The sequence below is a fragment of the Penaeus vannamei genome, chromosome 27 (genome assembly GCF_042767895.1).
Source record: "Penaeus vannamei isolate JL-2024 chromosome 27, ASM4276789v1, whole genome shotgun sequence".
NCBI lineage: Eukaryota > Metazoa > Arthropoda > Malacostraca > Decapoda > Penaeidae > Penaeus > Penaeus vannamei.
The window spans coordinates 22,809,589-22,822,088 of record NC_091575.1 but is presented as its reverse complement, the minus strand read 5'-3'; the positions used below and the strand labels follow the sequence as shown (position 1 = coordinate 22,822,088).

At 41.6% G+C, this 12,500-nt stretch overlaps 1 protein-coding gene across 1 annotated transcript in view; it reads left to right on the top strand.

Annotated features, from left to right (window-relative positions):
• LOC113809961 (D(2) dopamine receptor-like) overlaps positions 1–12,500 on the top strand; it is a 294,863-nt gene that overhangs the window by 62,987 nt on the left and 219,376 nt on the right. Inside the window, exon 2 of the mRNA XM_070141006.1 lies at positions 6,365–7,329. Coding sequence (XP_069997107.1) covers positions 6,463–7,329 — 867 coding nt within the window. The 5' untranslated portion in view covers positions 6,365–6,462. The remainder of the gene's footprint in view (positions 1–6,364; positions 7,330–12,500) is intronic.

Below are 12,500 nucleotides of genomic sequence, written 5' to 3'. Positions count from 1 at the left end.
CATTTATCTCACTTCTGCGCCGCTGACGTTACTTCCACCGGCTGTTGACCTGTGAGAATCCTGCGCTAAACTCGACACTTACTTTGCCTTCTTTTGCCCCTAAGAACGAGCGTGTCATATGCTATATGCTACATCTCGTTTCATTATCCTGGTGCTTATGATAATATCATTTCGCTGCGTTATGATGGCAATGACATCTCATTACAGGAGGAATTCTTGGTAGAGCTCCATTTCAATGAGAGGAAAAAAAAAAAAAAACACACACAAGCCAAAAAAAGGGGTGTTGGATTATTGTCATCTAATATGGATTTTCAGTGCCACGGCGTCATTAAAGGGGTTGCTTGTTTGATTGTTTTTGCTCTGTAATTGTTCTTGCTTTGTTGTTTATCTTCACAGGGATAAACCATCATAAATACACATATCGCTCTTAATATTACACTTTGAAGCCGTAAAAGATTTCATACGCAGTTAAGAAGTTAGTGTTACACATTACACAGTCGTTTTTTAACAATGTTGCGACCACAGACTAGTCTTGTTATTTACCATGGTTAAAATTAGTATGTACGAGTATTAACAGTATGAACTTAATTACACGAAGGCTCTTAGTGCACATAAGTTTTGAAGCTAGAATTACGTTTACACAATGTTTACACACAACCAAAACTCCTTACATTAAGCTCTCGTGACAGCACTTGAACACGAATCGCATTAAACTCGCCAAAAGCACCATAAAAGAATTCTTTATATGTATATCTCGATCGTAAAGAACGATGATAAAGTACATGGAAGTATCCATTCTTATGAAAAGCGATATGTCATCCACTCTAAAACCGTAAAGTATCTCTGTATTTCAACACTTTGAATGGCTTCAATATATCTGAGACGCGACTGCTCGAGAAAACACGATTTCTTTATCACATCAGCGGAGAAACTGCCATCGGAGGAAGATGGTATCGAGCTCGCCTGTCGAGGGAGAATGATGCATGGCGGCGAGGTTCCTTGTCTTTCGAAGGGAAGTCACAGCCGGGACAGAACTTGTGTGTGTGTGTGTATATATGTATATATATATATATATATATATATATATACATATATATATATATATATATATATATATATATATATGTATATATATATATATATATATATATATATATAAATATATATATATATATATATATATATATATATATATATATATATATAGAGAGAGAGAGAGAGAGAGAGAGAGAGAGAGAGAGAGAGAGAGAGAGAGAGAGAGAGAGAGAGAGAGAGAGAGAAAGAAAGAGAAAGAGAGAGAGAGAGAGAGAGAGGAAAAATACAAGTTTTAATCCAATACAGCCGTTACTCTAATGTATAATCAGCAAATGGTCCTTACCAGCCATTCCGCGGCTAGATCTCATGACTTACTTGCCAACAATTTGCAAAAAAGATATAAAAAAAGAGAGAAAGACAGAGACAGAGAGAGAAAGAGGAAGGAAGAAGAAGAAAAATAGGAATAAACGATCGGATATTCCCAGTTTATCTATTCACATACGTCTCAATCATTTTCCAAACTCCAAAAGACCGCAAGTAACATGAGCAGAGAAATGAACAGGAAATGTATCTAGAAATGATGTCAATTGCGAACTAAAACAAGTTATCTATACTGATGAAGTTAAACTGGAACGTTACTTCACTCAAATGCCTTTTACATTATAGGACAATGAATGACGTCATTGATTATAACAGAAATGGCTACTAGCTGAAACAGACGAGGCATTGAGAAGCATTTGTCTCTGCTTGTTCCTGAATTTATGTGCTTGGGAGTCATTCAAGCAACTCAGCCAAATGGTAATCTCTTACATGACATGCTAATAATTTAGTAAGCACAAAATGATTCTGAAATTGATTTCTAAGTATAAATGTGATTTGATACGAAATGTGATGATCCGTCCCTGCAATACATAATGTCAAGGGATAGTTACCATGGCAACTGATGCAAAACTTAGACGTCTTTTATTCTTAGAAACACGTTATCACACGCACACGGACGTATGCGCGCACACACGGACACGCTCACACACATATATACACATACACGCATTTATATATATATATATATATATATATATATATATATATATATATATATATATATATATATATATATATATATATATATATATATATATATATATATATATATACATACATATATATATATATACATACATACATACATATATATATATATATATATATATATACATACATATATATATATATATATATATATATATATATATATATATATATATATATATATATACATACATTCATATATATATATATATATATATATATATATATATATATATATATATATATATATATATATATCTTTGCACCAGCATTTCTTTCCCTATTTTTCTCCTGAAGGTCTGAGCAACCGTTTATAAGATTAACTTGGGGCCATAAAACACTAAACCAATTGAGTACTTTTTTAATTCGATTGCAGCCATGGCACTGGAGGTGCTGCACGTCATCCATGTGCCAAATATGGTGTGTGTATATGGAAGTACTGTTTGTTTGTTGGTTGGTTTGTGGAGTTCCCTCTCAGCAGTTAACGGATAGAAATAAAGGAATTTCAACCCTATGACTATGAAAAGCTGGCAGTGCTAGGGAATTTGGAACAGATGCTAAAAAATAATTGGATTTACTTTAACAACGTTTCCGTTTTGTCTTCCAAATTCTTCTAGTTCTTTTTTCAGTTTGTTTTATTTTTTTAGATTCTTTTTATTTACTTTTTTTTTATTTCACTCATTCACGCTTGAAATAACTTGCCGCAAAACTCGCACTTTTTTACTCTCTTTCTCGCTGCAAGCCAGTACTGACCACGATTTTTTTTTTCTTTTTTTTTTAACGTTTTACATACAGGGAGAAATATATATTTCATCAGCTTTTCTTTACCTTTTCAAGGTCATATATTATTCATAGCCTTCATAGCGTTGGAGGGAGAGAGAGAGAGGGTGGGTGGGGAGATGGGGGGGGGGGGAGGAGTAGTTGCTATACATAGTACTTTTCAGGAAAGTTCATTAAACAAAATATTAATATCACAAACATGTACACACATTTATCTGCATTTATACATACATAGCTAAATATATATATATATATATATATATATATATATATATATATATATATATATATATATATAAATATATATATATATGTGTGTGTGTGTGTGTGTGTGTGTGTGTGTGTTTGTGTGTGTGTGTGTGTGTGTGTTTGTGTGTATGTGTGTATATACATATCTATCCATCTATCTATCTATCGATCGATCTATCTATATCTATCTATCTATCTATCTATATCAGTATTTCAACACACACACACACATACATATGTATATATATGCATGTATGTATACACACATTCATCATCCACACACGTATGTGTTACCATTACTTCGCAAAGCTGAGCCCCTGCCGCCGCCCATCGCCTCGTGGGCGCGAAGGAGGGCGCGGGCGGGGCAGCTGCGGTGCACGTGAGGCGGTCAAGTGGCTGCCCAGACGAGCGGCACCACCGGGCTTCCCTGAGTCAGCCCTTTCAGCCCTTCGCGTTCTCTTAGACCTCTCACCCCCTCTCACCCCCTCTGATCTCCCTCTCAGCCCTCTCAGCCCTTTTTGATCTCCCTTCCTCTCACCCCCTCTCAGCCCTTTCTGATCTCCCTTCCTCCCCCCCTCTCCCCCCCTCTCACCCCCTCTCAGCCCTTTCTGATCTCCCTCCCTCCCCCCCTCTCACCCCCTCTCAGCCCTTTCTGATCTCCCACCCCTCTCACCCCCTCTCAGCCCTTTCTGATCTCCCTTCCTCTCACCCCCTCTCACCCCATCTCAGCCCTTTCTGATCTCCCTCCCTCCCCCCCTCTCACCCCCTCTCAGCGCTTTCTGATCTCCCACCCCTCTCACCCCCTCTCAAACCCTTTCTGATTTCCCTTCCTCTCACCCCCTCTCACCCCATCTCAGCCCTTTATGATCTCCCTCCCTCCCCCCCTCTCACCCCCTCAGCCCTTTCTGATCTCACCCCCTCTCACCCCCTCTCAGCTCTTTCTGATCTTCCCCCCTCTCAGCCCTCTCAGCCCTTTCTGATCTCACCCCTCCCCCCTCTCACCCCTCTCAGCCCTTTCTGATCTCCCGGCCCTCAAAGCCCTCTCATCCCTCGCTGTTATATTAGCCCACTCCTCCCTCTCCGTACTATTAGCCCCTCCTCCCTCTCTGTGATCCTAGCCCTCTCAGCCCTTTCTGATCTCTGAGCCCTCTCAGCTCTCTCGGCCCATTCACCCCTTCTCACCCCCTACTCACCCCTCTCATCCTCTCTCAGCTGTCTCCCCCCTCTCCCTCCTCTCATCCCTCTCACCCCTTTTAGCCCTTTCACCCCTCTCACCACTCTTAGCTCTCCCACCCCTCTGACCCTCTCACCCTCTCCCCCCCTCTCCCCCCTCCCCCACTCTCCCCCCTCTCACCCTCTCTCATCCCCTCTCCCCCCTCTCACCCCCCCTCTCATCCCCTCTCCCTCCTCTCACCCCCTCTCACCCCCTCTCAGCCCCCTCAGCCCGCGCGCACAGGCTGGCGTGAGGCCGAGCGAGTTTTTGGCCCGTGTGGTAAAACAGGATATGCTCGTGTTCATAGCAAGTTGATGGGGATAAAATGAGTTGATATACGCTGATGGTAATTCGATATATAAATGGCCACATTCATATCGATCTATGTGCTTATTTACTCTCTCTCTCTCTCTCTCTCTTTTCTGTCTGTCTGCCCTTCTCTCTCTCTCTCTCTCTCTCTCTCTCTCTCTCTCTCTCTCTCTCTCTCTCTCTCTCTCTCTCTCTCTCTCTCTCTCTCTCTATATATATATATATATATATATATATATATATATATATATATATATATATATATCTTCTGTCTGTCTGTCTGTCTCTGTCTCTCTCTCTCTCTCTCTCTCTCTCTCTCTCTCTCTCTCTCTCTCTCGCAAGAAAGAATATATATATATATATATATATATATATATATATATATATATATATGTATATATATATATATATATATATATATATATATATATATATATATATATTTATGATATATATCTATACACACACACACACACACACACACACACACACACACACACATATATATATATATATATATATATATATATATATATATATATATATATATATATATATATATATATATATATATGTATATGTATATATATAATACATATATATAAATAATATAAATATATATTTATATATATATATATATATATATATATATATGTATATATATATATGCATATATATATATATATATATATATATATATATATATATATATATATATATATATATGCATATATATATATATGCATATATATATATATATATATATATATATATATATATATATATATATATATATATACATATATATATGCATATATGTATACATATATATATATATATATATATATATATATGTATATATATATATATATATATATATATATATGTATATATATATATATATATATATATATATATATATATATAATATACATATATATATATATATATATATATATATTCATATATATATATATATATATATACACACGTCTTCCTGTCTTTCGAGCTTTCGTTACTCCTCGATTTCCTTCTCTCCTCCCATCCGCCTTCTACTCTTCAACCCAATTACTTGTTCCTTGAAAAAAGCCGAGACAGAAAGCCTGACCAGTCCAGCCTAGACGAAGCCCCGACGTCTATCAGTCATCTTCCCATTGTGAACGAGCTTACACAAACGGCTTAACGGATTGCGGACAAATATCGTAAATCACTCGATCGCAGCTACGTAAACCGGAAGATCAGCGATGAGGGTGGATATACTACTTCCTCTCGAAAGAAGAAGATCTAATAACATGCCAATTAATTGCTTGAGAAGCGTTTGTTGTTGGGGTCGTGTCAAGGGCACTGGCCCACACCCCACTTCGCAGCGGACAATGGCTCTCATTGGCTCGAGGGGCTTAATGTTGTGTATACGAGTGTGTAAGTGTGTGTGTGTGTAAGTGTGTGTGTGTGTGTGTGTGTGTGTGTGTGTGTGTGTGTGTGTGTGTGTGTGTTTGTGTGATCAGTCCGTCCATCTGTCTATCTGCTTATAAAACTTTCTATCTATATATCCATCTACATACACATACATATTATATTAAATTCATCGACAAAATTATATAAGAAGCTTTACCTGCTTAGAAACGTAAATCAATCTATGCACGCCCGTCCTAAGAAGAAAATAATAACCCTTTTCTTTTCTATTTCCAGATCGCACATCAGGAAGTGACGATGCCGTTCTGCGCTCGACAGTGTTTTCTGGGAAGTTAACCGGCGGGAATCTCGAGCTCGCGTGCCTCCCGTTCGCCATGGCGGCCAGGAACTTCACCTCCGTGGCCGAGATCCTCGCGCTGGGGCTGAGTCGGCCCGGGGTGGCGCCGTCGGCCTCCTCCTGGCCCAGTGCCTCGGGGGGCGAAGGATGGCCCAGCAATTCCTCACACCCCTCAAGACTAGAGGACTACAGGAGAGTCCCAGAGGGAGGCGCAGACGCGGGGCCTTGGGGGGTTGCAGGAGCGACGGATGCGGGGAGTGACACGGAGGCGCAGCGGGACAACGTTAGCGACGCGTTATACTCGGTTTACAACGCGATGAGTAGTGGTTACATTAGCAGTGAAAACGACAGTGATGTGAGATTAGATAGTCAGGAATATCACCGCCTTGAAAACCAGTCAGTAGGTGCTTTTAGTGTCGGATCTAGAAATGAAGCGTTTGAAAATGCTCGTGTTGGTTTAGTAGGTAATGGAGAAGCTGAGTCCGTGGCCGCCTCCGCCGAGGTGTCCGTGGGCGAGGGCGGCGCGGCCAGCAGCTTCATGGGTGCTTTGTTAGGGTTCTCGCCCCGCGCCGCAGACGACGAGGGCTCTCTACCGTCCAGAAATTCATCCTCGATCTTTAGAGACGTCTTCAACCTCACCCTCGACGGTGGCAACGAGACCTTCGGTGCCCTGGAGAGCGGGGACTTCCAGGGGCTGTTGGGCCTGCAGGGCGCACCCTACTTCTCCGCGTACACGTACAACGGCAGCCACCACGGCGGCAACAGCACGAGCGAGGCGGAGACACTCTTCGCCAACTACCCGCCGTTGCTGCTGGACTTCGCCGTCTTCTGCTGCGTCCTCTTCATCGTGCTGGGCGTCCCCGGCAATCTCATCACCATCGTCGCGCTCGTCAAGTGTAAAAAGGTAAGTGGACAGAAGCCCCTTATTGCAACCGCTGAACTCTTACAAGATTCCCCGAAGTGCCTGCGATGCAGACTCTGTTTTCAGAAATCTGGCGTAGCATGGAGATGATTACTGAAGAATAATGGTTTATGCTTCCGCTCAATTTTGCCTTGAAAAACAAGCATCGGAAGATTATGCTGATAAGGGAAGTTATTTTGAAGAACAAATCTGGTGTAGAAGAAAAATGGGAGAAGATTTCGTAAAGGAAATAATAAGAAACGGAAGGAAAGACTCGGCTTTAGGAATATATATGTGTGTGTGTGTATGTGCATATATGTATACACACACACACACACACACACACACACACACACACACACACACACATACACACACACACACACACACACACACACATATATATATATATATATATATATATATATATATATATATATATATATATATATATATATATATATATATATATATATATATATATGTGTGTGTGTGTGTGTGTGTGTGTGTGTGTGTGTGTGTGTGTGTGTGTGTGTGTGTGTGTGTGTGTGTGTGTATGTGTGTGTGTGTGTGTAGACAGATACATAAGTGTATATTTTTTATCCGTATTTCAACACTGATTTATCCACTTGTATACCTATCCGCTTACATACCCAGAGATATTTGCTCTGCGCAGGACACATATCCTTGACACGGACAAACGATCGCAGCAAGATTGATGGGCGGCCAATGACGTCACAGGGTCGCCTAAAGAGAGTGGGATTAAACCGATGAGTCGCCGTTGTCAATAGGAAGACATCGCCGGCCCCGTGATCCATCTCGGGGTCTCTTGTCGCCGCGGCCGCCCTGCAGCATCCGCGCGACGAGGGCGGGATCTGGCGGACAAAGGGCCTCCTCCTCCAAGTTTTGGCTCGGGAGATTAAACTCGGCTGAGGGGGAGAGAGGGGAAGAGGAGGAAGGGGAGGGGGAGAAGGAATAGGAAGGGTGGGGGAGGAAGAGAGGGGAAGAGGAGGAAGTGGAGGGGAGGGAGAGGGTGGAAGAGGAAGAGGGGAGAGAAGGAATAGGAAGGGGGGGGGGAGAGGGGGAGAAGGAATAGGAAGTGGAGGGGGAGGAAGAGGGGGAGAAGGAATAGGAAGGGGTGGGGGGGGGTGAGGGGGAAAGAGGAAGAAGTGGAGGGGGAGGAAGAGGGGGGAGAAGGAATGGGAAGGGGTGGGGTAGGGGGAGGAAGGTGAGGAGCAGGATGGAGGAGAGGAGGGTAAAGAGGGGAAAGGGAAAGGAGGGGGAGAAAGAGGAAGAGGACTTAGAGAGGAGGAGGAAGGGAAAAAGGAGAAGGAAGAAGAGAAAAGAGGGAGGAGGAGGAAGTAGAGGAAATAAAGGAAGAGGAGAAGGAGGAGGGGAAGACTAGAGGAAGAGAAGAAGAAGGAGGAAGGGATGAGAAGGGGAAGGGGAGAGGGAGGCTCTAGGAGGAGGAGAAGGAGCAGGAAGAGGAAGCACCCTGCAAAACATGGCTTGCAGCGGAACTAAAGGATGATCACGTACAAAAAAAAAAAAAAAAAAAAAAGCAACGGAACTAAAGGATGATCACGCAAAAAAAAAGAAGAAAAGAAAAAAAAAAGAAAGAAAAAAAAAAACAAAAACTTCCTTCCGTCCTCCCGCGTCTGTTGTCCTTTCAGCGGGTTTCCTCCCCTCGCGGCCCTTGTGGCGTGTGCGGCGCTTGCTTCTCTTCATTCCCCTTCTGCGTGAGTCCTTTTTGTTTTTCACGGATGACCTTCCATCACACACACACACACTCGCATTCGTACATAGACACACACACACGCACACACACATACACACACACACACACACACACACACACACACACACACACACACACACACAGATGGAGATATATATATATATATATATATATATATATATATATATATATATATATATATATATATATATATATATATATATATATATATATATATATATATATCTATATATATATATATATATATATATATATATATATATATTTATATATATATATATATATATATATATATATATATATATATATATATATATATATATATATATATATTATATAGAGAGAGAGAGAGAGAGAGAGAGAGAGAGAGAGAGAGAGAGAGAGAGAGAGAGAGAGAGAGAGAGAGAGAGAGAAAAGTCTACACACAACCACACACTCCGAAGGTCCTTCTAAGATGTCTTATCTGCCCATAAAACGCTGCTTGAGAAACAAACCAATTGAAATCGTACCCGGGAAGGTGAAGAGGCACAATACGTATACTTACGGCCATACTTACATGTTCGTGTGTGCGTTTGTATGCAGCGTCTCTCTCTCTCTCTCTCTCTCTCTCTTACTCTATTTCTTTCACTCTCTTCTCTCTCTTTTACTCTATCTATTTCACTCTCTTCACTCTTTCTCCTTTACTCTATTTCTTTCACTCTCTTCTCTCTCTCTCTCTCTCTCTCTCTCTCTCTCTCTCTCTCTCTCTCTCTCTCTCTCTCTCTCTCTCTCTCTCTCTCTCTCTCTCTCTCTCTCTCTCCTCTTCTTCTACTTTATGTGTGAGTGTGTTTGTTATGTCTTTTATGTCCCTATGTACGTATGCATGATTAAGTTGACATGAATTCCCTCTCTCTCTTCCTCCTCCCTCTGTTCTTCTTCTTTATTGTCCCTGTGCACGCACGTATGATCAAGTTGACACAAATTCCCACATGAACAAAGGACCCGAAGTGAAAGACCCCGAGACCTCCATTGTAGATTCAGACAGACCAGAACCTCCACAGTTACCCCGTCTGCCTTGTGCAAGTCCTCGTTGCGTAAGCTCGCGCGCAAGAGGGAGTATGAGTTATCCCTTTCGCGACCGGCCGAGTGTGTGGCGTGGACAAGAGCACCTGCGCCCGCCCGTTTCATAATCCTGTCTCACGCGGGGGGCTTTCGGAGGGAGGGGGGGGGGGGTATCAGGGCCTTGCTACATCCGTAACGCGTGAGGTGACAGAAACATTGTCCTCGTGCGGGAGGGGGGAGGGGGTGGGGTAAGGGTGGGGGAGGGGGGGAGGAAGGGTACCTGTGTGATAGGGTGTGCATAGCGGGGTGGGGTAGGGGTGGGGGGGAAGGAGGAAGGGTACCTGTGTGATAGGGTGTGCATGGCGGGGGGTGGGGGTGGGGGTGGGGTGGATGTTGTCTCAGGCCTCGTAATGCTGAGAAAGGTGTCAGCTGTGGATGTGTTTGTCCACGTATTGTACGCCCAAAACGGAGACACATTCGTACATATGTATATCCGTCTGAGCTTGTTAGGTATATCCGTCTAAGCTTGTATATATATGAATGTAAATGCTTGTGTACGTGGAGTCATACGTGCGAGAACATTGCATGCACGAATTCATCCGGCATAAACAAAAAAAAAAAAAAAAAAAAAAAAATCGTATGCAGCACCCCGGTCACAAACGCCTGCGTGATCAGAGACGGAGGATAAACCAAGCACACAGGAGTGACACGTGAATCCTAATCCAATTCATAAGCCTTCAATCCCCAGCCCCCCCACCCCCGCCTCCCCCTCCCTTCCATCCCTCCCTCCCCCCACCCTCCCTATGCCCCATGAAGGACCCTCCTACCCCCCCCCCCCCTCCCCCTCACCTTTATCCCTCCTCCTTGATCTGATTCATGCATATGCAAGCTCACTGGGACTGATTGCCACCGCGACCTGCCTGTCTGCTTGCTTTCTTGTCGTATATTCTTTCATTTTTTTTTATTTTTTTTTCATCTTTTTTATCTTTTTTTTTTTTTTTTGAGGGGGGGGGGTAGGATTTGCTGCGACCATGGCGTCCATTCTCGTTTTCTTTCTCTCTCTCTCTCTTTGTTCTCTTTTGCTTTATGCGGCTTCATCTTCCGCTTTCCCCCTTTTCCTCTGATTTCACTCCTGTCTTTTCTTCCATCTCTCACTTCCTCTTCCTTCTTTTCTAACTGCTTCTCTTCCTCCTCCTCCACCTCTTCCTCCATTTTCGTCTCTTCCTCTTACTCTTGCTCTTTCTCCTTCCTCTCCTCCTCTTGTTCTTTATTCTTCTTTTTTTCTTCTTCTTCTCTTTTTTTCTGTTTTTCTTTGTTCTTCTAATTCTCCACATCCTCCTCCTTCTCCTTTTTTTCCTTTTCCTTCATCTCTTCTTCCTTCTCTTTTTGTTATTCTTCTTTCTCCTTCTCATACTCCTCTTCCTACTCCTCTTCCTCCTCCACCTCCTACCCTTCTTACGCACTCTCAACCTCTTCCTTTTCTCTTTTTTTACTATCCCCCCCCTCTCTCTCTCTCTCTCTCTCTCTCTCTCTCTCTCTCTCTCTCTCTTTCTCATTTCTTTATGATTATTTATGTACGCCTGTGTCTTCTCCTCTCTTTTTTTGTGCGTGTGTTATTTCGTATTTTATAGTTTCATGAACGAAATAATATGATATATAAGTGCTTTGGGAAATTTGTGTCCCTGCGTGAGGCAATATTTTCTCTCGAATTTTTGCGACGGAACAAAGATTCTTCATATTCATACGTTGTATTTACATTAAAGTTGATAATTGCTTTTTACAGTAAAAAAATTCAACTCGTGACTTTTTACGATGATGATGGTAATAATAGGAAGAATTGTGGTGGTAAGAGTAAAGAATAATAGGGTTATTGATAATGGTGATTGTGATGATGATAATACTGACCGTGATCATGGTGTTGGTGAAATATATTGTTAGATACACAGTCACAGAGATAATTACGCACACGTACAGACCGTGCACGGGTGTGTAGGTACAAGTATATGTACATTTACACACGCAAACATGCACACACGCATACAAATATAAGCATACATAGACACACACACACATCCACACGCACACACACACACACGCACATACACGCGCATGCACACGCATACGCTTACACATAATACATGTATATGGTAGAAAAAACCGCAATGCACAAACTAGATTGACTGAAGAAAGTGAGAACAGTTTCGGAATCGTCCTCGATTATATATACATACATATATATATATATATATATATATATATATATATATATATATATATATATATATATATATACATATATATATATATATATATATATACATATATATGTATGTATATGTATGTATGTATGTATATAGATAGATAGATACATACA